This window comes from Phoca vitulina, unplaced genomic scaffold (genome assembly GCF_004348235.1).
Source record: "Phoca vitulina isolate PV1807 unplaced genomic scaffold, GSC_HSeal_1.0 scaffold55, whole genome shotgun sequence".
Lineage (NCBI taxonomy): Eukaryota > Metazoa > Chordata > Mammalia > Carnivora > Phocidae > Phoca > Phoca vitulina.
This window is the reverse complement of record NW_022589758.1, coordinates 9,301,969-9,327,906: the sequence shown is the minus strand read 5'-3', so window position 1 is coordinate 9,327,906 and position 25,938 is coordinate 9,301,969. Positions and strand designations below refer to the sequence as shown.

Here is a 25,938-nt window from a genome sequence, read left to right as displayed (position 1 = left end):
AAACATATTTTATATATTTATATATAAAATGTGTGAATATATACTATATAATAGGGAAATATATAGTATTTATACCCAAATATTCAAACAATATATGCTACATAATGTTATAAACACATGAAATACATATATATGTACATGAACTTATTGCATAATATATATTACATATACACTATGCACACACACACACACACACACATATGATGAATAGTAGGCTGATTTGAAAGTTATTTTGCTGGTAAGGAAGAGAAATGCGAGTGCTACTACACCATCAGTGCAGAGAAGAGGCTAGAATCCCTCTCTTAGGTTCCATCTGCATTTGGTTCTTGGCTGCTGAAGTAGCTTAGGTGAAATGCAGGATTTCCTTGACGATGACTGTGTATCTGCTTGCATTGTGAGCTCTTATAGACCCATCTGGTCACTACTGCCTGGTCTCGGCAGTGACTTTCTCAGATGCTGGTCCAAATGCAACACCAAACTAGGTATTTTTCTTCATGGTCTATTTTTACCAGGTCAGCGTCCTGACGTTGCCTCCTGCTGCCTGACCTTTGTAACATCTGCCATTCCCCCAGTCCCTAGACGAGGTGGGGCTAGACCACCCAGAGTATACCCGGAGACCAGGGTCAAGGAGGAAGTGTCACTGCATTCCTCTGCCTTACTGAGCTCTGCATGGACCTGCCCCCTCAGTCCTATTCTTGTCCTCCTTTACGGTTAAGAATAGAACAATAAAACACGAAAACACGTTTTGCTCCATCTCCCCAGACCTATTTCTCCCCACCCACCCCTTACTGGAATATGATTGGTGGAGCATAATAAAAGGGTGAAAACTAGATTGCACAATCTCCTTGTAAATTAGTCCCCAAATGACCGTCAGACATTGCAAAAAAAATATCCAGGGAAAAAACTTTGAAAATACTGTAATTTTAAAATAAGACAGTAATTCCTGTCTTATTTTGAATCAGATGTAAACAAAACTGAGAACAATAAAACCCTTATCAACCAGGGTTTTTTTCTCCAGAAATTACCGAACCAATTAGTGATTTATATCCAAGCAGAGTATTTCCACAGCATTCTGCTCCATTATGTAGACTGTCATATTGTTGCAAATAACGGACTTGTACAATAATGTATTAGGTTGAACCATAAGAAATTACTGCTTTGTAGTTCAAAAATGGCTGGATATTGGTACCAATTTTGTAGGTCAAAAATAGTTGAATATTGGCAATTTCTTATGGTTTGAACTTTATTATTATCTGGCTGATTTCCCTGCCCTATGTGTCTCACGATTTTAGAAATATACCAGAATGGGGTGCCTGGCTGGCTCAGCCAGTAGAGCATGTGACTCTTGAATTTGGGGGTCCTGAGTTTCGAGCTCCACAATGGGCATAGGGATTACTTTAAAAAAAAAGAAATATACCAGCTCAACCTGAAAACAAAACCTTTCAGGTTTGCTTGAGTTTAGAACAAAAATAAGAGTTCTGATTTCTCAGAACTAAATTTCCTGCATAAGAACTTTCACCTCTTCAAAGCCTGAGCTCCATATACTGCATCATATTCCAGGTGGCATCAAATGAGAACAAATTCTTGGAAAACTGAACCTGATCTTCTGGTTTCTGCTAAATACAGATAATCTTAGAATATACCTGAAAGGTACCAAATGCCCCTGCTATTATTCTCCTCCTAGCGCTTAATTACATCCTTTCTTCCTTTCCCATCCTTGAATTTGAGCAGCCTGGCTTGATAATTCAGAAGGAAGAGGGTACCCTGGAAGTGGTATTTGACCTTCTCAAAACTCCCAAACATTTGAAAGGGCTGTAAATCCCCAGTAGCTCACTGTGAGCGTATAGTGGTTAGCACTCTGTGTTGTGAAAGGGCTTGAAGAATATTTTTCTTGAAGAATACTTTTTTGTCTCATCCGATCTCCATGGCTCTTATATCTTGATAAATGCAAAGCAGCCCTTATAAATTAGATTACCACTTACAAACTAGTATCGAAACTCTTTCACCACAACTTCGGTTCTCCCCTTTCAGCTGGTCAGAATGTACATGAAGCCACAAACCTTCCAGATGAAGAAGGAAGAACCCTTCCTTCCGTTCCCTTCTATATTCTCCAACATTCCATTCCCTTCCTCATTTGTGTCTGACCAGGAATGCTGTGGAAATAGTAAGCCTCTAAGGAGAGCTTGCATGCACAAAATCTTTGCCAATTTCTTAAATCATAGCCAACTGGAGGACAATGGTGTAAATCCTCATCCTTTAAAGGAAGTTCCATAATGGATTAAAATGATGAGTGTCCTATGTTTACAAATGGCAGTTCAAGTACTTCAGTACCTGATATTAATATAGTTTGGAAAAAAAGGATAGTACTTTATGCATAATGGGATGATAGAAACTCTTCTCCAAGTTTATAGTAACTAAAAAATGTCAATGGGCATTTATAATGCGGTAGACCTTTAAGGATTTCAGCTCTAAATAAACTGATCTGACTCATATGGACAGGGGTTTTGGCAGAAGTGAGATTGTCTAATATGCATGACACTGATTAAAAACATTCTAAATCATGATGTATCTATGCTTACATCATTGCCAAAATGATTCATCTGTGTAGGATATATTCTTATTGCCAGAGATGTCACGTATTGTCTTGGCTAGAAACACACAGTCACATCCCATTATGGCATACTCTCAGAGTTTATCCAAATTCTTTCCTATTCTGGAATTTTGTCAGGTTAATACTGCTTGACACACGTGGTCTTAAAATTTTCCATTCTAAATCTACTGCCATTTTGGCATTTGGCTGGATCTGGCCTTATGTGACCGGCATCACACTGAGAATGTTTAGTTTGCTGAATTTTAAATATAATGTTTATCATATTATGGACCTGTTGTTGGCCAAGGAAATCTCTGTATTAGAGCCTTTTTTCTGAGATACTTTTCCTTTTAAATGAGACCATATAGTTTTAAATTTTTATTTGATATTGTATTTATATAACATGGAAAATCAAGACATTTTGCTTAAATCTTAGTTTAGACATAGCCATTTTATGTCATAGACAGACAAATTTTAAAACTGGACAAACAGTTTATTGACTCATAGTGCAAAACCCTTAGCACTGCATTTCTTCTTTGTCGTTTGAAATATTTATTAGTGTTTTGGGACTGGTCATCAAAATTCCAGAATTAAACATGGGCCCTAAATGCAACATTTATGAACATGCTCTTGCCTATATTTCATTTTATAATCAAATTCTGAGAACGAAGAGTTTATCTGTGAAACACAGAAGGATGACCATCCTAAATCCAGGCACTGTTGGCTTTATGAGCATAGTAAGCACCCATTACATGGTGCAAAGTATTTATTGCAGATGGGCCCTAGCTACTAAAATGCATAGCTTCCTTTCATGTTGTGACTAAGTAATAGATCTCTTTGGGCTAAAATGTACAGAAAGTTTGCATACTGATTGTCAGCAGGGAAAACTGCCATCAAATCAATGCATGTAACTTTCCTCACAAATTGCAAACAAGGGAGTATTGGGTACCTGCGGCGCTTGGTCTCTTTCACCACGAATGCCAGATTTTTCTGAATTGAACTCTGACGTCAAGTTCAGTGATCCTCGGTCTCTGGGGAGTTGCGGCGCTACTATTTCTGGATTTGTTTTCTAAAGCCAATTCTCGGCTAACATCGTCCAATCTCTTACATCCTTCCTTGCACCAGTCCTAGCTGGTATATTCCTTTTTGTGCTGACTTTGATTTACGATGTTTAAAACTTTAGGAAGTACAAAAAGAAGTTTTAAGAAATCTTAAATATCATAACTTAGTTTACTTAATAAAATTAGAGAAGTTTCGAATATTCCATTTCATTTTACTTGGTGAAATTGATTTTTTTGTGAGGTTAATGTTAAGAAGTTTTGACTATTGCTATGTTGTTTTACTTAAAAATAATTTTAAGAAGCTCTAAATATTGAAGTTTTATTTTACTTAATGCAGTTAGTTTTTAGGAAGTTTTAAATACTATATCATACTTGGGGCTCACTGGTCACAACTTGGGAGTGTCATCAAACCTGGGCCAATAGTCCTTTTTCTAGCTTTGACATTCTTTCTTCTTGATCTTAAAAACCCACTGCCTCCCTTCAATTCCCCACTCCTTCCTTTTTCCTGTTTTTTCTTCCTCCCGCAAAAACAGTCACAACAAAAAATACTGCATTTTTAAAATGAAAAGCTAAAAAATAAAACCCAAGCATGGGACTAATCATGGGCAAAACATCTTCATTTAAAGAAACCTTGACTCAAGCCTCCATGGAAGCTACTACCCGGTTGCACTGAGTCTTCAAGGAACTGCCGTGGAGCCCACCATCAGCGCACATCGTCTTGGGGTTCAGGAGGCTAGTTATGCTGCCTTCTTAAGGGACTGACTTCAGGAGGAAGTATGGCAGCCCCCTTCTCTGCTGTGTTTGGCGGCGATGAGCAAAGTGACCTGGTGAATGTAGGACTTGCTCCATCTCCACAGCGCCCCCTTTCCCAGGAGCTACCATATATGTTTTTATTGCCCAGGTCTGCACTCCCACAGGCCTCAGAGCCTGGAGGGCAGCATGTCATTCTGTGACCTTGCAGCCCTGCCACTCTGCTTATCATTTAACTGAAAAGCAGCTGAGATCTGAGTACATTCTTTTCTTTCCTTCTGCTATCCCTAAACAGGGCATTAGGCATTCTAATGAACTCAACCATAGTTCTTTCTCATTCAATGAAAAATACAACTTCATGTGTCATGTCAGTATCTGATTCCAAATGACATTTTAATTTTGCTAAAGGAATTGATGAGAAGTGGCCACAGAAAAGGGAGAAACGAGCCCCTGGAACCCTTGGCCCACAGGAAGCCTGCCATCAGGCTTGCTGGGTATGCCATCTTCAATACCAGATGAACAGAGCAACTGACAGTGTATTATAACCACTCTGGCTTTGTTTTCACCGTTATCTCTATCAGGAAATTCTTGCCGCCCCTAAGAGAGAATATACTGGGATTCTCACATCGTCATTTAAAAATATTCCCCTGAGTTATTATAGCAAGGACAGGAAAAAAGATACCTTCTTATTTATTTCTCACTTGTTGCTTTCAAAGTTTTTGTACATTTATCATGTCCCTTTTTGTGATATTCACATCCATTCCATCCATAGGGTGGGGAAATGGAGGGTAGCAGACCCCGTCAGTGCCCAACCCATGTGCCCTCCTAGTCACTATTCTGGAGCTCAGGGAAGGCTTCTCACGACAAACACCATCCACCTGGGGGATTTTTGCGGCTGCAGGAATGTGTTCAGTCTTCCCCGGGGAGAGCCATCAATGACTCATACACAGGGTTTCTGGGTACATGGCCCAGCTTGCAGCTTCCTCACCCCTCAAGGAGGACCTCTCTGAGGTGTGTTCTGTTAAGTCTCCCAAAGGTCCCCAGTGGGATTGAGCCACCGGAGCCTAAAGCAGTAACCTGCCCATTAACATAGCCTGAATTGTCTTCCTTCCCTGACTCATGTTCTCACTCCCACGCTGGGGCTTCCTGGGCTCACCTCCTAAATTAACGACTTATATCTAAATCCTCGTCTCAGGTTCTGCTTCAGGGGAAGCCCCACCTAAGACACTGGGGCACCAGAGAAGATTAATATGTGCTAAATGCCACACCGCTACTTACTGGAGAACCAGGGCTGGGACCCAGGGCTTGGGACTTCTGGCATATTTACCAAATAAGGTTGCCCTTTGCCAATGGCCAGCACATTATAGAATTGGTCCCAGGACTTTTGGGCAAAAAGAAGACATGATAGACAAAAGAAAGTTGTTAGATGGCTACTCCTTGCCTTTTAGGAACCCAGTCACCACCAGCAGCAGGAGGAAATAAAAAAAAATGAAGGGCAGTAATTACCTAGCATGACGAAAGGGACTCCCAGGAAGGTGGAATTGTATTTCCCACCAGTAAGATTGATGATTCCGGCCGCGGTGAGAGTGGCCAGGGTTATGGTCACCAACCCGAGCAGGCCCAGCCAGGGTTTGCTGCGGACGCAGTCCTGCATTGAGCAGCACAGGATGGCCATGGTGACCACCAGGATCAGGCTGGTGACCAGGTAACGTTCCGATACACGGCTGGTCTTCTGGAAATCTTCCCTCAGTGAGGAGGACGTGTAAGGGTACATTTTGACTTTGCTATTGGATTTCTGGAACAGTCGGACAGTGTCGCAGAAGCTGGACTCCCACCTCTCAGCCACCATGTCATTGAGACTGTTGATTGACTGCAGGTAGTAGGTGAGCTGGACGGCCTCTGCGGATTTTACCCGGTCCTTGCTGTGCACAGTGACGCCTCCAAGCTGGTGTCCATTGTACACTGCCCTCCCGTCCTTTAAGTGAGTGATCGGGTATGTGATAGCAAAATTGGTCCGGTTGGTGGCCCGAGCATTCTTTAGCTCCTCCAGAACATGCACTATGTCATCCACGATGCAAGTCTTATCATTATTCAGGATACATATGTGGGCGAACGTGTAATTAAAACCAGGCCTTGGAACCTGGATCCTGGTCACAGCAGCATGCAACTATGGGAGAAAAAGAATGAAAGTCAGTTTATTACCAAAAATAAGACATCAATGCATGACATTAGCTTTTTGGATTCAAATATCTCTATTTGGGGTGGCGGAGTCACTTAGGTCATCTCCAAGCTGAAGGGTTCAAATGAAATGTTATAACCCTATGATAGAAACAGGTAGTAAGGATGCAAAACCAGCATCAGCACAACCTGGGAACTTGTCAGAGATGAAAATTGTCAGACCACCTCAGACCGGGTAAATCAGAAATCTCTGGGGTAGGGCCCGGGAATCTGGGTTTTCACATGTTCTCTTCTTTATTTGTGACTCAGTTGGTCTATAAATGTCTGAAAATCTCACATACGACCACTGTCTTGAAGATGTAATGTACCAGGTGAACTAAGGTACAACTTCTCGTGGAAGCCCATCCTCTGCTACCAATTTCTAGGGCCCCTAAATGACTTCCCCATCCAATTCAGTCACTTGGTGCCATAAAAGACAAGAGGCTCACCTTGAGGGACCTCATATTCTCTGGCTTTCCTTGTCTGCTTATATGGGAGGGGAGATGTGACTGTAAGAGTCTGGCCGGGCTATATGGCAGTCATGCTAAAGGAGCACAGTGGGATTTATTCTACACACCTCACCCCAAGTCAGATTCGTCATGTCCAAGCTCCATACACCTGTGATCAAAGTGGACACTGGGAATACAAGCGCTCATTTAACAACTCCTGCCATGTGCCAGGCACAGTTCGAGGCCTTTTATGCAGATTAACCCATTTCACCCTTACAAGAAACTATGATGTGGGTACAAGTACTAGGCTCATTTTACAGATGAGGAAACAGACGGTTGCTTGCCCAAGGTCGCACACATAGTAAGAGAAAGAGAGAGCTAGGCTATCCCAGGCAGCCTGGCTCTGGAACTTGTGCTCCTAACCCCTGACCACAGACCTCTAGGTTAACAATGCTGGGAGTTGAGTCAAAGTTCTTGCTAGCAACTAATGGTTAAATTGGGGCTTGCCCGGCCCAAGTGCTAAGGTGGCCTAAAAAATCACAAGTGCTCAAAGTCAGATATGTAGGAGTATATGTACTCTACAGTCTAAGGTGAGAAAATAAGCCCTTTTCTCCGTAAAATGAGCCCAGTCTGCAACAGGAGGCCAGCGGTAGACATGTAATTGAGTGTTAAGTAAATGAGTGTGCCTGTGAGCAGAGATAGCCACTGTGTATCTAATGAATGAAGAAAAACATTTCATATGCAAAGGGAAGAAAGTTTAACATCCAGTTGCTACACTGTGACTGTGCCATTATAACTCATAACCTTCTGAGCATCTCCATGACCCTGATACATTTTCTCTTAAATCTGCTCTGGATGGATTATTTGTGAAGACATTTTGCTGTGCATGTGCCAGGGTGAGTGGGATATTTATTATGCTTTTTGAAAATGTCGGAGGGGTACCAGCTGGCAAAGTCCTTTCGTTAGCATAGAGCATGAGTTGTTAATCCTAATTCTCAGTGCACCCTCCCCCACATCTCCTCATGGGCACCAACCGTCAGGTTCAGGAAACACTTCACCATATTATGAAATAATTTTGAGTTCTTTCCTTCACACACACACACACACACACACTCTTGATCTCCCAGAGATACCTAAGAGATTATTTTCACAAAACTCTTACCATCTGCTTAATTTTTGCTTTGGTGCTTTGGGATTAATGATGAGCAAATGTCTTCAATGATTTTAAACTCTGAGTGTGTCTTTTTATCCATTCTTCTCTAAGTATGGCCCAGTGAATTTTGATTAAAAGAACTTCTAACTACAAAAAAAAAAAAAATCCCAAATATAAAGTTATTTTAGGGGAGAGAAGAAACGAGAGGAATTTAAAGACAAGAGAGAGTTTTGATTAAGTGTTGAAAGAAAGACTTTGGGGAAAGATTCAGAATAGGCTAGAAAAGGAGTGGTATGGAAAGCATGCATATGTGTAATATTTAGTGCATTGTTTGTTCCTGTGAACAGTCTAATAAATCTCCCTTAGAGTGATTACTAAATATGTCAAGAGAAAAAGATTGCCAAATAAGATGGTGTTAAGCCACAGGGCCGAACCTAGTTATAGCAAGGGGATATTTTCCATCCATTCTCTAAGGCGACCATGCCCTGCTGGGTGGGGAGTTATAAACTATTTAGTGATCTGCCAACTCTGCAGATCTGCTCCGATCCCTGGGACCACAGACCGAAGAAAGCAGACACTCTGTTAACTCCTGTACCACCAGATCATAGGAGGGAGACTTGGGAAAGGGATCTTAGTAAAGTTTGAGAAGGAACGTTTCTTAATTCTCAGCACCACAGCTGCCGTGAGACGCAGCTGCTTTGAATTGCCAATGGAGAGGTGGGTAGAGCGTGTGTCACTCTTGCTTCTGAGTGGCAGAAGCATCCATAGAGGGGGTGTTGGCTGTGGCCACCCACCTGGCAGGAGGCGTCTGTGGGATTCTACTGTGGGATAAGAGATGAGAGGATAATAAGAGGCATGCCGAAGAACCAAAACTCCTCAGTTCTGATCTCTGGTTCTTATTACTGCGTATCAAGTTCGTACACAATGTATTCTTGGCCGTCTGCATAGCCTTCGGCAGGTACACTGCACACGCTACCTGGATATCACGCTGTTAGGGTTTTAGAATGCCCTAATTTACTTTCCTAAGGGAGCCCCGCTTAGGACAGCAGACACATTAGTAGGCGTTCTTAGATATATTCCCAGGGAAAAAGGGAAGCCAGAGATTGAAGCTATGCTCTTTTTTTCCCCTGTATACTTACTTTAAATTTCTGCACTGGGAAAGGAAGGTGAAAATGATGACAGGTTAATTTATGGTGACTTCATCTTTGCCTTTATATTAATGTTTTCTCTTGGGGCCAGAAAGGGGAAAGCAAGCCAGGAAAACATGAAAGCATGATAGTGAAATGGTGACTAAGTCACCTCTGTCCACGAAATGGACAACCTCCAGCCACACAAGCTTATTTTTTTTTAAAGATTTTATTTATTTATTTGACAGAGAGTTGGAGAGAGCACAAGTAGGCAGAGAGGCAGGCAGAGGGAGAGGGAGAAGCAGGCTCCCCACCGAGCAGGGAACCCGATGTGGGGCTCGATCCCAGGACCCTGGGATCATGACCTGAGCCGAAGGCAGCCACTTAACCGACTGAGCCACCCAGGCGCCCCCACACAAGGTTATTATTGAGCTTGGTAAGAGACCCTCAGAAAAAACAAGGGAAAGTGACACAAAGTAATAGTCCTGACCCTTAATACAGTCTGAATCTGTCATGTGAATCAACACATAATCCATGTTTCCATAACTATTTATAGATTCTAGATTATTCACTCAACACATTCAATAAATACTCATCAAATCTACCGCGTTGTCAATAATAGGATAATTTCCCTGAATTTAGTGTGCTCATGCTCACACATGGAAAATCACAGAAGAGATACAACATTCAAAACAAAGGGAATATTCTAACAGTGGACAATGCCAAACACTTTGTACTAGTAAAGCCCAATCCAATGTCAATCCTGATCACAATATTTTCTATTCTGTATTTGCTGCCAAAGAGGCCAGAACTGAATGTTAAATTGAGATTCATTCCCAGGCTCTGAACATACCATTTCAGTTGTTAGCTTCTTTGCTCTCATCACCCCTCAGGTTAAGAATGATAATAGTAGGGCGCCTGGGTGGCTCAGATGGTTAAGCGTCTGCCTTCGGCTCAGGTCATGATCCCAGGGTCCTGGGATCGAGTCCTGCATCGGGCTCCCTGCTAAGCGGGGAGCCTGCTTCTCTCTCTGCCTCTGCCTCTCTGTCTCTCTGACTCTCATGAATAAATAAATAAAACATTAAAAAAAAAAAGAATGATAATAGTAATAGTACTACTCTGCTAAGTGCTAGCAGTACTAGTACTGCTAAGTACTAGTCTGCTAAGTACTCTTTACAGTTTTAAAAATTTATTCAATATAAGACTCAATGGAGATGATTAAAGGATTATCCTCATTTTATAGCTGGAGCAGTTGAGGCCTCAAGGACATTTGACTGACCCAGTGAGTAAAGGGCAGAGGTAGGATCTTGGGGGTAGCGGGATGTGTGGCCCTAGCCCAGCACAACTTTGAATGAGGACTAAGAGGATTTGGGGAGGGGTGAAGCGCCGTCAGCTCACCAGGTTCACATGACTGGCCATGGCTGTGATTGAGCTGTGGGATGGCCATACTTGGGGATCTGGGGTCCATTAAGAGAGACCACACATAATCCAAACAGCCAAACCTCATCTGTAGATGGCAGCATTACGTGGCAATACTAACAGGTAGCAAAGGGGATGGGCTTGGAGCTTCCTGACTTTTCTTATTCTCCGTCCAGCCTCTGTAGTTGCCAAATAAAACTTTTCACAGACAGGCTTACCAAGAAGAACGGCTGTGGGACACAATGCAATCCAGTAATAAGAAGTTTTGGCTTCAAGTCTGGCTTCCGCTGCTTCCACTGTTTCCGTGGGAATGTCAGAGACCCTAGGAATGTCATTCCTTCAGGTCTCGGATTTATCAGTAAAAAACAGAAGGTTGGTTTAGCTAATCTTTATGGACAGACCGTTTTGGTTCTAACAGGACATAATTCTAAGATGAGTGACATCCACATACTATACGATCAGATGCAAGGTGAGAGAAAGTTAACTTCATAAATATCAATTTGAGATTTATTATAGCTGCTTGAAGTATGCTTTTCCAACACACTGAAGTTCTTTTTAGGTCAATGACAGATCTGATAGTAGATGAAACCCAGAAAGAAAACCACAGGGTAGGGAAAATAGGTTTACTGGAAAAAAAAAAGAAAAGACTCCCTTCTCTGAGTGATTTCCCGTTACTGGGGAGGCACTGGCTCTTCTAATCCCCTTCTGCCAGAGCCTGGGACAAAGCCAGTGTGGGCTGCCGGTCACGACAGGCCAGAGTCTAATTTCCTCTCTGCCTCTCCTTGGCACACTCACATCTTCCTCAGAAGACAGCAGGGGCACCTTGTAGAGAGTACAGAAGGGATCTGGGAGGAAGGAAGTGTCTGCTCCTGAGTGATGATTAACATAGGAAAAATACCTGTGGGTTCACAGGATCTTCTACAAAACCTTTCAGCTCCTCTTTGTATTTGTTTTTTATTGACAAGGGGTAGGGTCAAGGCCAGACGGCCACTCTGCCAGGCAGGGCAATTAACGGGCTCTGGGAGCAGCGTCAAGCTTTCCCCAGCAACCTCGCCTGTGAGGAGAGAGCGGCAGGAGGTGAGGGTCCCCAGCTCCCTAGGGGGAGTCAGTCTTTATCAGCTGCCTTCCTTTCCTTGCCTCGCCTTCCTACCCCCTCCTTCTGACTGTCACAAATAAGCTTCACTCATTAAAACATTTTTTAAAGATTATATTTTTAAGTAATCTCTACACCTAACCTGGAGCTTGAACTTACAAACCTGAGATCAAGAGTCGCTTGCTCTGCCCGCTGAGCCAGCCAGCCGGGCACCCCCATTTAAACACTTTAAAAAGGGAGGTCGTTACTTAGCTTTTCTAACTTACATCATTTGCCCCCAAGTAATTACCTTCAAAGTGACACTAAATCAAAATTGCTTTAAAAATGCTTTCAAGGAATATCTGGTTTTCACCCCCAAATGAAATCTTTTCTTCGTTGAATCCCTCCAAATTCCACGTCTTAATCTGGGTCTATATTCTGCAGCTGTAAATGGGTAGGAACCGACTGGCAAGGGATCCTCACCCAGGACACGAGAAAACACCTTGAAGTGGATGGACCTGGTCTCGGCAGTTCATCAATTACACTAGCTCCCTCGGTGTTATGTTCTGTCTTCGCATGATCTCACTCTCACCCACTCTCTTTCCTCTTCTTTTAATAGAAATGCATTACATCAGAACACCAGAAGTCGCAAGTTGGGGATTGTTACCGTGATTCATTTGTAGTGCAGCCAAAAGCAAGTTAGTCATCTCTTAATAAGTGAACAGAAATATCATTCTGCCTTTGAAACATTACATGTTTGGAGGACACCAAATTTAAGCTGTGGATGTAGCCAAACAAGTGACTATCTGTCTACACGCTTCTTCTGTACATGTGTGCCTGGTGTTGGCCTGACCTGTTCTAGTGTCACAAGACAAATGGGTGCCTCTGTCAATACTGTTGTGTAGTGGAGCTCTGGGAGAGTGGGATGTGTCTCTTGTTCTCCTTGCTTTCCCACCAGGGGGTAAACACTCTTGCTGCTGATGTTGACACTAAAAAGCAGCCAAGAGAGCCCCACATTGTAATTCCCCAAACAGGCTGTTTGTCTTTGCAGCCTTGGCTGAAAAAGCAATGCAGCTTTCGATCTGAAGCGAATAAATCTGAGATTTTAGAAACAAAAAACAGTAATGATGGAGGAAAAGGCAAGTATAACATCTCCTTGCAACTTTGGCCCAATTCCACATTGGTCTGGAGGAGAAAGACAACGTGGTGAGGCAGAGGTCCCGTAACCTCTATTTGCATAGTCTGGGGGAAATTTTCATGTGGTCTTAATTAAAAAAATTCCTTGATATCATGAAGACCCCTGGAAATGTGTTATGTTAAACTTTCTGATTAGAGTGGTTATCTTTTAATCCCATTGTCCTCACTTGACTTTCACGGTCAGGATTAAGCTCTGGTAGAGCAAGTTTGTGGGTCATGAGTTTTGCTGAATATCTCTAAGAGGACAGGATGCCCTCAGAAATGGGAGAATGTTAAAGCTGATTGGCCAAGAGGCAAAGAAAAGTCGCAAAGAGCCACATGCCTGGGGAATATGCAACAGCACTTTTAAGATTTGGTCAGGAGAACACAAATAACTCTTCAAGGGACCAGAAAAACAGAGTACCAAGGACATCCAAGTCTGAAAATGACCGTGAACCTGAGTGGGAAAAGCACTGGATCAGGGGTCAGAAGACTGGAATTTAAATCCTGGTTTTATGTCTTGTTGATCACATGGGTTAGAGAGAAATTTTTTAAAAATGGGCCTTTAAAAACATATATCATGCCACTTCCTTGTTCTAAATCCTCCAGTGGTTCCTCCCAGCACTGAGAGCCAACACCTAAGTCCTGACTGTAACCAACAAGATGGTACACTGCCCTTGCTGACATCTGGGGACTCACGTCTCACCATGTGCTAGTCACATGGCCCGTCTCTCTCTTAGTTCTGCCAGGAATGTCCTGCCTCCACACAGCCTCGCTTCCTTCACTTCCCTGCTCAGATGTAATCGGCTTCCCTGACCCCAGCCCCCATTTAAAAAAACTATCCCTCGTCATCACCATCATTTTTTCTCACTTAAAGTTTTTCATGGCACTAGCTGTGATATGATGTTACATTATGCAGCTCTTTTTGTTTCTTTATTCTGCTGCCCCCGCTAGAACACGAGTTAAGCCACGCCGGTGTGTCTGTCTATTGGGTCTACTTCTATGTAGAGCTTCGCTACCTAGAACAGTTCCTACCACATATGCTCAGTAGTTGTGGAGTAGACATATGAATATAATAATCTTGTGCATGACTGGATTTTAGTCTGTGTCATGGGCAAGAGGCGGGCCAAATGAAATGATAGAGTGTGTGCATTTTGTAAACTTTAGAGGGCTATGCAAAGGTGACTGCAGTTATTCTACAGCGGGGAAGCATGGGGTGGTATTTCTTGTGGGAGAAGTGTCTTACAGCTGTCTACATATGACCTAGAGTTGATTCCCGATCGTCCTGCAGGCCCTGATCTTTCCTGGGTTTTGACAATATCTTGTGCTTTAGTGGGAAGGACATGGGTTATGAGGTCAGATGCCACAAGTTCAAATCCTGCCTCTGTTGGTGCTGCCTATGGGACCACAGCAGACACGGCTGGGCCCTGCCCTTGTCTTCTCACGACTTCGGTGCACACTGGTCCTCCTTCCAGCCTGATGCGGGAATACAGGGGCATTAACATACTCTCTTAGTCCCCAGCAGCCTGGAGCTATGACTAAAAACAGTTCGTGTATAAATACCCCAGCTCCCGGTCCCCAAGGTGGATGACTCCGGGGCATGTGTTCCTCACCGTTTCCCAGAGTTCCCCAGCAGGATTAGGCTGCTGTTGCCTGGGGCGGGGGGGGGGGGGGGGGCGTAAACTAGCTTGACAGGGACTTTATAACTGACCGCTTGCCTTCCCTGTTGTATGTTGCCACTCTCTGACCAGTGTTTCCTGGGATTGTCTTTCAGATAGACTACTCATATGGAGTTCTTGACTCTGGGTCAACCTTTGGAGGAACCCAAACTAAAACAATGACTTTAGGCATTTAATTCCATTTCATTATCTGTAAAGTGGGGTCGTAGGGTCATGAGGAGGATCGAGTGTGGGAAAACAGAAAAGGTGTCTGCTCTGGCATTTATTATGGATTAAGCCATATGGAATTGCCATTTGCGTAGGGAACAAAGTGGTTCGGTGTTGGCAATTTTATGTAGTTCACCTAACTGACCTTCAGTGAGGGTCTGTTCTTTCCCCCCCTCTTGGCCCCTCTTTCTTTCCAAGAGTCCTGACAGAATCGGGGCTCCCCTCGTTGGAGCACCAGACAATCTTATTTGGTTTCCAAGGTACAGTTTGGTGTACCAGGACTGGCTTTTAGGAAAAAGACAAGAGTTCTGGGCTGGGAAATGTCTCACACATCCACAAACAAGACTGCACAATGAGCCCCTGCATGCAGCTGGAATTCACACGTGTAGCAGTTTCGGCTTAAGAAAAAAAATGTAAAGCATCATATAACCCACATCCCTGAAATATTTGAAACTGCAAATAATTAATAATAATGTTAAATCTACAAAATTATGAAAAAGTGTCACTATTGGATGAATTCTTTGGCCATTTTTTTTCCTTCCAACGATTTACTAAGTTTCTCATGAGCACTGAGTTTGAGAACAGTGTAAATTATATGGCTGTAAAAGAAGAAACAAGAAAAAAAGTTCCACCTGATGATATGGTAATGGCCCTCCTGAATGATGGACCATGAGCTTTCTGAGGCTGAGCGCATGATGTAGTTCATAAACGAGTGTGTTACCTGATGTTGCATTTTTTCCACTGGAAATAATATTGGTTTTGGTTTTGTTATCAAGCTTCTCTAACAAAACTACTGCCCTTAAGAATCACAGGAGTGATCCCGCCAGTGCCCTCCTTTTCCAGACCTGCAGAGGCTTATGGAGCAGATAGCCAAGGGTGTGATGGGGTCTGTGATTCAGCGTGCCCGGGCCTTGACCCTTCTGGAAGTGCTACCATTGGTGGCCTGATTTGGCTGGGTGGACGCTGTCTGCCTGGGCTTGAATGCTGGCTGGGGCACTTGGGAACTGTGTGATCCTGGACACGAAGCTGTAGCAGCTCTCTGTGCCTCACTTTCCTCATCTGTAAAGTGGGGCCTAGAGGGACTACGAGGAGTACCTATCTAGTAGGACTGCTGGAGGATAAATGAGAAACTGAATGTGAACTGCTCGATATCGTCTCTGATACATGAGTGGTACCCAGCATAGGTTTGTTAGCAAAAACAAAATGCCCCATTTCTATCCTCTCTTTCGCCTTGTCCCCCATGATGTCTTTTTTCTTTAACTGAACAACTGTTTCTCAGTTGTTCTTGAAAAGCATATTCAGTGGGATGTAAAGGTGACCTATTTTTGCTCACATCTTCACTGAGAGACTAAGGGGTAGATGCATGCATCAATACACAGATTTGAAGAGAACAGCTGGGTTGTATGTGTGTAAAAACTGGCACTCCCTAATTCCAGGATCAGCTACAGCCTGACACCATCCCACCTTTTCCAGGTGAGCTGCCTACTTTGATTACCGTGCACATTAGACCAGGCAGGGAACTGTGGGGTGGGGGGCAAAAGGAGGAAACTAAAAGGTTTGAAGTGCCTACTGCATGCTGGGTTTTGTGCAGAGAATGCTGCATCTGTTACCTCATTTATCCTTGTGACAACTCAGGGAGGTATATGGTACATTTACATTGGCAGGTGGGGAAACTGAGCCACAGGGAGCTTAAATAACTTGCCCCTGGTCACAGATTGAGGATGTAGATCAGTCCACATTTAAATCTTGGGCTTGGAACATTGTTCCCTCATGGGAGTTCCTTTGGCAGAATAAAGACTTCACACTCTGATCTCTGTGCCTTGGCCATTGGGATAGTGATGAACCTGTATTTGGGTACTAGGCTTCAGCACAGTCCAGCCACAGTGAGAGATGTTTATCAGCAGTTATGAATTGAAAGGGGTGGTGATGTAGCAAAGTCAAGGGGCCAAACATGACAAAGCAGCCTAGCAGAAGCAGCAGGACTCAAGTACTGAACACTGAGGCCCAACCAATGCCAGATATTTACACCAGAAACCTCAGGGAGAAGCCACAACCCTGGTACCGATGACAGGCATGTACGGCCGGCTGGAGATGAAGAAGACAGGTGTGTAAAGAGATGAGACTTTCATCAGTCCAAATAACATCCTTTCTGTCTTGCATGTTTCCTGTGTGACTGCCCGCCTCCCACCCCATGCACACACCGAAGGAAAAAGAGAAAAAAGTACTTTACAGAACATACTAGTGGAAAGGGCTAGCAATTTCGGAATTTATTGCAAAACACTAGGCTGAAGTTGGGGATGCTATAGGATGCGGGTATCACCCCTCCCCCAAGGCTGTTTAACACCAGAATATATACGTTCCATGAGGGCAGAGACTCTCTTTCACTCCATCCCGTATCCCTGGCACAGATGGGAAGCCCAGCAAAGATGTACTGACTGAACTTTCTGTGTTTGTTCCTTCTTGCTGATTTATATTTTCTCTGGTGACATTGAATGATACTTCATTTGTACCCAAAGGCTACTGTGCTACATGCATATCATTTCCATCTTAAATAAACAGATGACATTGAATTTAGTCCTGTCGCTTACACACTGCAGACAAATGGCTGATCTCATTAGATAAATGGATATGGTTAGACTATAATCTAAAAAATATAAGAGCAGAGAAGCACTTTAGGTAGGAGATTGGGTACTGAAATAATTATGTATTATACTTCATTACAGAGTAGTTTGAATTTTTATTGTGTATTTGTTGGATTTCTATTTTTGGAGGGGAATTCTTTTTAAATACAGAAAAGTTTAGAGACTAATATAAAAACGCTCATGTACCTACATCTAGTGTCATTCTATTTGAAGATTCTGCCCCCCCCCATGTTAATGCTGTTGGTGGGTAGGGTGATCATATAATTTATTATCCAGACTGGAACACTTTTGAGAGTGCAGGAGGGCACTGTTTGTTTTTTTTTTTTAAAGAATTTATTTATTTGACAGAGAGAGACACAGTGAGAGAGGGAACACAAGCAGGGGAAGCAGGAGAGGGAGAAGCAGGCTTCCCGCTGAGCAGGGAGCCCGACGCGGGGCTCGATCCCAGAACCCTGAGATCATGACCTGAGCCGAAGGCAGCCGCTTAATGACTGAGCCACCCAGGCGTCCCCAGGAGGGCACTGTTAATTTCACAGAAACACCAGGCATAATGTGGGACCATCACAAGCAAAGCACGATACTCTCCTTATCTATGAATGTCTCAGAGGATGTGAGCACTGATGTGACTTCATCCATTTATGCCTCACAGTGGGCACGAGATGGCAGTCCTTTGGTTTGCAGACCCATCCCTGCTGATGGAACCTAGACTTTTACTACAGGTGACACTAAGCTGTCATCAGACAGTCCTCTGGGAAAGGAATCCGGGAAAACTACTTCTGTCTCTAATTACTTCCTACCCTCCCGCCATCGCAACTTCCTTCCATGGTAAGGCTCTGATGTTTTGCAGAATTCAGCTCTCATGTAGCCCAGTTCTGCTCTCTAATGCAGAGGTGGAGTGCATCTATAGCGTCCTCAGAACATTCCATCTACATGCCCTAAGCACACCAGCCCTGCTGGAATTGACAGATGGCTTCCACTCGGTTGTCTCAGTGACGTGGCTTCACCCAGCCAGGAGCAAAGATTGCTTTCATGTCCAAAGATGTCACTCTGGGTGATTCTGTCTTGCTTTAGGGCTGGCAATGGCTCACAGATTTGGCTGATTAAGTTTTTCAAGGCTCGCACATGTAAAGTCTGTGATGCGTCTCAGAGAGGCAGCAGGTGGAAGGCCAGAGCATTTTTGCTTTGTTGCGAGGAAGTCTTCTCCATTTCATCAGCAGTTACAGCAATGAACCATTTACTCAACATGTATTAGGTGTCTATACTAGGTTGGTTATTAATATAAGCCCTGGAAAGATAAAGAACATCAAGAGAGTTTTACCCTCAAGAAACTTAAGAATCTAGCAGAAGGACTTCAGGCAGAGTCTCGGAACTGGTTAGCACATGCAAACCACAAAATGAAGTAAAGTGTTACAGTTCCATGATAGAAGTAGCTAAAGGGTGCAGTGGGGCGACAGGGAGACTAGTATGTTGGCACTTGTGTGCGTATAAGCAGTGGGAGGGGCACGGTGAAATGCAAAGTTGGAGCCGAAATGGGGCCAGATGAGGGAAGATCTTCCCATTCACCCATTCAAGGAATATTTCTTAGTAGCTATTAGTAAATCTTACATCAAGCTGTGTGAACAAGACAGATAGGGCTCTGCCTTCACAGAGCATTCAGACTCTGAGAGATACACCAACAAGGCAATTACAAGATTTGCATGGAGTTCTAAGATGGGAGAAGTGGGAAAGGGCATCTCTGGCAACCTTGCTGGCACCAGGGAAGACTTCTTGGAGGAAGTGACTTATAAATTAGCACCTGAAGAATGAAGAGAAATTAACCACAGGCAGAGGCTTGGCATGGGGGTATGGAACCGGTGGTGACAATTTGGGCAAAGTCTGAGAGGCACAAAACGGATGTCAGGGGAAAGAGAAGTGGTTCGGGCTGGTGGGAGAACACGGGGGAGCCAGAGGCAAACAAAGCCCAAATCACACAGGGCCTTGTCTCCTAAACTTGAGAGACAGACTTTGTCCTGCAGGCAACTGGGAGCCAATGAAGAGTTTCAAGCAGGGGATGAGATGATCAGAACTGTGGGCAGATTACTCTCTCTACCGTGTGGTAGACAGCCTGGGAAGGCTGGAGAGCAGAGGCAGGGAGATGGAAAAGAAGGTCTGAACCACAGTGTACATATTGGCAAGAAGGAGGCAGAACACTGATGTCTCTACCTTTTTAGAGATCCAGATGGCTTAGCCCAAGGAGTAAGCCACGTACTCAAATTTGATGACAATGTTTAGATCCATGGTACCGATTAAACATTTGAGCTGCATTTCCTAGGTTTGGGTCTTAATGTGTCACCTATCAATTGTGGATTTATTAATGTGAAGATCTAACTGATGTGTGGCCTTGTACTTTTCTGTATGTCTGCTTCTAAAGTGCAGTCATAGATCACACAAGTACAGAAGTTCTTGGCCAATTGCTTCAAGTTCCTCTGTAGCAGATGCACTTGGCATCCTGCTCGTATCCTCTAGTGCTTACCTCTTGAGAGCACACCTGCCCGACTGCAAATGCCAGCACCCATGCTTCTTTGTCAGAGAGCCCACTTTGCCATCTGCTTGGCAGACCAGAAGTTCTGGGGCATTAACACCCCCTGAGAACAGACTTCAACCAATGACAGATGGGAGTTGGCATGGAAATACCCAGTTTCCCTCCCCATGGGTGGGACTATTCATGGGTGAGTGTGTTTTAAATTGGTTCCCAGAGCTTCCCCAGTGGGGGTGTGCTCCATTTGTTTCCAGCCATGGCCTGCCTGATCACACACCCTTTTAGGCTCCTTCCCCTTTCTGTCTTGCTACCTTGTTCCCACCCCACTTCTGGTTGCCCTTCACCTCCCAAACAAACTACCTTTACTTGGTTTCTTGTTTCAGGGTCAGCTTCTGTGGGAACCCAAACTAAGAAAATGTCTAGCCATGGTCAAAGCCTCTGGAATTGGGAGTTTCCTACTGTTCTCAAAACACTAAAGCATTCTAAATCCAACTGCTAATTTCTTGTGTATTCAAATATGTTTATGTCAAAAGAAACAGACTCTTAACTCTAGAGAACAAACTGATGGTTGCTGGAGGGGAGGTGGGTGGGCGGGTTGGGTGAAACAGGTGAAGGGGATTAAGGAGGGCACGTGTTGTGATGAGCACCGGTTGATGTATGGCAGTGTTGAATCACTATATTGTACACCTGAAATGCATATTACACTGTATGTTAAGTAACTGGAATTTAAATTAAAAAGTAAGTATTTAGAGCCCCCCACCCAAAACAACCCTCAAAACCCAAATATGGTTATGTCAAAATAAAACAACCCATAGGGAGCAAAGTTAGGATCTTTGGAGCTCCTCTTTATACTCAATCTTTTGATGGTGGACACATGTTTGGGGACGGTGCCCACTTGCATACAGTAGGTACGTAGCAAATATTTCCCAAGCGGCTCTGAAAAGTTCATGAATACAGATGGCTGATGCTATCAGGAGCACAGGAGGAGCTATCTCCCTCATTTGGGACATAGTGCAGTCTTTTCATTCAAGTTTAAAGCTAATCACATGTTGGGTCCAGGGTACACTAATGAGAAGAAGGGCTTAGGCCTGCATGCTGCCGGGACCAGGGCACGGTGAGATGCCATGAGCTCTCATCTTTCTTCTTGCTGATGATAAAGGAAGCAGGCATTTCTTTGGCTTTTACTTTATTTGAAAAAAAAAAAAAAACCACTCAGAGACACAGCAGCCTCTTTGCATCCTTCTGGAGTATGTCAGCAGGTAAGGTCTCAGGCTTCGGTGTTCTCTGTTGACAGCAAATCCTGGAACATTGCCCAAGTTGGATGAGAGTCCCTATCTTTACATTTCTGGGTTTCTGCTGTTATGGCGGTCGGTGTGTGGGAGAGACAGCTGATGTGTTCACTGGCTTCCTTCCCAGGCAGTGATGTGCCTGGGGAGTATGTGCTGATGGAGGCAGATTCTTCCTGCGTCGGCCCTGCTGCCGGTACAGGTGTGGAGAGGCTCCATGATGGTAGTGTGTCCAATGTCAGGAAAACTGAGCTGACTTGTCTGCCAAGATCCAGGCTGCCTTTCTTGTTCCTTACCATCGCTGGATGCTCTGCACTGCTGGGATGGGAGTCTAACTCTTCCACCTTATTCGCAGGATCACTGAATAGAATGTGTGTGTGTATACTCTTCATTATTGAGGTATAACATTTATACAGTAAAGTATACAAATCTTAAGCGTACAGCTCAATGAATTTTATATGTACATACCTGGATAAGTATTGCTCAGCCCCCTGAAGGCTCCCTCATTTCCTTTCACAGTCAATACCCCCACCACCCCCAGGGCAAAATTATTCTGATTTCTAGCAACGCTGATTAGCTTTGCTTATTCCTGAGCTTCTGATCAATGCAACCATGCCGTAGGTACTGTTTTGTGTCTTCTGCCTTTTACTCAAACCACAGCTCGTGAGATTCATCCATGTCATGTTTATCAGTAGTTTGTTATTTCTTTTTGCCATATAGTATTTCATTACATGAAGGATACCAGAATTTATTGTTCTTTCCTGTTGGAGGACCTTTTGGGTGGTTTCCAGTTTGGGGTTTTTATAAATAAAACTGCTGTGAACATTCTTGTGCAAATCCTTTGGTGGACATACACGGTCGTTTCTTTCAGGTATATAGTCGCGTTGCTACATGTTTAACAGTAAATTCTCTAACAAAAACAGCTCTGATGGCCAATTTCAAGCTCCCTGGGGGACGTGAGTTAGGAAGAGATATGCCAGGAGCCAGTAGGGGGCGCCAGCCTCAGGATACCACTGGGTGGGTAGACAGACCCAGGAATGGAATTTGGGGATCAGAGAGTAAGAATATATTTAAAGTTTTCCAAAGTGATTGTACCATTTTACATTCCCACCGGCAATGGGTGAAAGTCCTAGTTGCCCCATATCCTCAGCAACACTTTGTATTATCAGTCTTTGAAATTTTCACCATTCTGGCCAGTGTGTACCGGTATCTCATTTTGGTTTTGATTTGCGTTTCCACGATGCCTGAAGTGAAGCCCCTTTGCACAAGCACATGAGCCCTGTGGCTATCCTCTTTTCCAGCCTTTTGCCCCTTCGGATGGTGGGTTTGTTTTGTCTTTTCCTTGTTGATTTGTAGGAGAAGATCTAAATCAAGACAATTGAGACTACTGGAAAGACTTCCAGAAAGAAGCGCTCCAGAGGCAGCCTGGCATGCTAGAAAGAACCTGACACTGGGGTCACACAGACTTGTGTTCATAGAGAACTAAGTTAGTGACCACCTGGTAACGTTGAGCAGATTCCCCTTCTTTTTTTTTTTTTTAAAAGATTTTATTTATTTGACAGAGAGTGAGACAGCGAGAGAGAGAACACAAGCAGGGGGAGTGGGAGAGGGAGAAGCAGGCTTCCTGAGGAGCAGGGACCCCGATGCGGGGCTGGATCCCAGGACCCTGGGATCATGACCTGAGCCGAAGGCAGACGCTTAACGACTGAGCCACCCAGGCGCCCCCAGATTCCCCTTCTTGAGCCTGTTTCCTCCTCAACAAAATGGCATTAGTACTTAGAAGAGTCGGTGAGTTCTGAATGAGACAATGGAGAGAGCGCGCCTGACAGAAGAGCACATGACAGGTTCTTAGTAAATGGTGGAACCTCTCCCCACCTCAGTCAGAAAGTGTAGCTGGCACTTTCGCCCATGGGTTGCTATTCATGAGACAATGATGGTTTTCATTTAATGCCTGGAAAGCCCATATTCTTCCTGGCTGACTAGTGGTGTTCTTGTCATAGAGCAACTGCCTGTCTCTTGATGTGAGGGTTTCATTCTTTGTGAGCAGCAGCATGTGTCTTTTTGTGGGAGGCGCAACAGCAAGGTTTGCTATCACGACGTTCTGCCGTGCCTTATTTGATGTGAGGCAGGGAGGATCTGCTGGGCACTTTTTAGAGGCCCGTCCTCTGTTTGAGGAGAAGCGGCTGCAGGCCAGCAGCCCTAAGAAGCGGGCTGTGTTGGGAAGGGCTGCCAAGTGAGCAGTCCAGTCCGGGTCCCCAGCCCTCCTTTCCAGGAGTTAGGACTTGCAAGGAGTGATGGGCCTGGTTCACACATCACCTCCTCCAGGAAGCCTGCCCTGGAAAAGCAGATGAGGTCCTCCCTGGTCCCCTGTATGGGGACACGTCTGTCATCACTTGCCACGTTATAAGGACGTCTTCTTTCAGCTCTTTGAGCCTTATTCTTTGTTACATTCCCTCCTCCCAGCACCGTGTAGCACACAGTACTCAAGACAGAGTTCTGGACAAGCCAACAAACTCTCGTCCAGTCACCTTGCCATCACCGGCATGCATCTGTGTCCTGAAACCTGCTTAAAGACTGTCACTGACTGGACTGAGCAGCAGTACTAGCTAGTTTGCGAAGACTCGGGGGAAAAAAGCAACCCAAACAAAAAGGCAGACAAACAAGGGGAACCGGAACAGGTTGGAAAAGATGACCATTACGATGAGTATATATGTACTTTTATGTCGAAAGTTAAAGATGTTGTGGCAATTTACACACAAAACCAAATAGCATAGCAATGCTTTTCCAGCCCAGCCCTCAGGGGAATACACAGGCAGATATTAATATATGCAGCTCCAGAAAGAACAAGACATTAGAATTAGGAATAAAGAGATTTTTAAACTCTCAGTCTATCATTTCCACTCTCCTTTTCCAAGCTTTAGTAGCTTTATCAGAATCAATATAAACAAGCCTGCAGATTGCAAACTAAGTTTAGATTCATTTAAGAAGTGGATGAGCTTAGGTGTTACTCTGTTACCTTGTAAATAACATAGCTAGTAGAAGCTGAGGTGGAATAGAAGAACCTGGAACAGAGAAGTATCCTTGTAAATGCCACCTTAACATTTTTTAAAAAGATTTTATTTATTTATTTGACAGAGAGAGACACAGCGAGAGAGGGAACACAAGCAGGGGGAGTGGGAGAGGGAGAAGCAGGCTTCCCGCCGAGCAGGGAGCCCGATGCGGGGCTCGATCCCAGGACCCTGGGATCATGACCTGAGCCGAAGGCAGACGCTTAACGACTGAGCCACCCAGGCGCCCCCACCTTAACATTTTTTTTCACATTAACCATTTAAAAGAATCGTTAAACTCTGTGATGTGCTTATGTGTTTTTATAATGGTTACGATCAGGTTTTGTAACTTCTCTTTTTAAGTTAAAAAATAGGCAAAACTGCCCTTAAAGGGGAAAATTGAAATGCTAAAGAGCAGACCATTTTGAAATGGAAGCATTTTCACGGTGCTTTGCACACAACTTTATAAAGACAGCTCCCAATAGGCAGCAAGCAACTCTCAGTAGGGAAACCCCAGATTGTTTTTATGAGCGGAGACTGGTGGCTTTGGCAGGTCACCCTGTAAAAGACAATCCATTAGCCATCGGCTGCTTCCCACTTGCGGCTCTGAAAGCGTGGTGCAGGCTCCCAGAACACCTTCCATGCCATCTGGGGCTTTATTAGCAGAGTGTGCTGACTTCAGAGGCCCCGTGTGCCTGCTGCCCCAGGAGAGCGGGGCCAAGGACCACACTCCGCATCTGTTGCAGAGTTAGGATGGATTCCAAAACACGGCGTCCCAGGAGCAAAAACCAACCAACCCAACATGAAAGACTTGGGTGGAGGAAGATGGAAAGAGTATCTGGGTGGATGAAGGAGAGAGGTTGGGAGGGGCTTTCCAGAATCTGCAGGGGGACCAGGAGCAGTAAAAACAAGGAATTTCACCTTGTTCCCAAAGCATTTAGCCCCAGCCTCCTGAAGATTTCTTTGCTTATATAATATAAATGTTTCAAAATTTCGCGTTAACAGAAAGTTGTTTTTAATAAGCTGAGGTGATGTTTAGATGACACAAACAACTGAAATAAGGTTTTATTTTCATTTAAAAACAGATTTGTTTAGATAAGCCACGAGACGAGAAGATAGCTAGGTTGCAAGGATTATGGATTTATACACTTTAATTCGCAAGTTTTACAATTTTACTCAACATACAGCAAGTGGAAGAGGAAGGGCTACCTCCCTGATTTATCCTGCTGTCTCTTGGCTGCCTCCTCCCCCTCTCTGCTGGTGAGCGGCAGGACTGGATGGAAAACCTGTGAGGTTTCCCCTGCGCTTCCCGCCTCCTCAGCCGGAGCCGGCTGCTCTCAACCCTGCTCAGTGGGGACCACCTGTGGAGCACTAGGAACTCAGAAGCCTGGGCCCAGCCTCACCCCTTGGAATCCGAGAATCTCTTGGCCAGGGCTCAGGCATCTGTATTGTAAAGAGCTTCCCAGGGGCCTATACACGCAGCCAACGTTGACAATCCTTGAGTCGCTCAACAAATCCTGTTGATTTCACCTCCCAAAGCTCGCA

At 44.3% G+C, this 25,938-nt stretch overlaps 1 protein-coding gene across 1 annotated transcript in view; it reads right to left on the bottom strand.

Annotated features, from left to right (window-relative positions):
- PTCHD1 (patched domain containing 1) overlaps window positions 1-25,938 on the bottom strand; it is a 59,542-nt gene that overhangs the window by 15,698 nt on the left and 17,906 nt on the right. Inside the window, exon 2 of the mRNA XM_032389584.1 lies at window positions 5,908-6,568. Coding sequence (XP_032245475.1) covers window positions 5,908-6,568 — 661 coding nt within the window. The remainder of the gene's footprint in view (window positions 1-5,907; window positions 6,569-25,938) is intronic.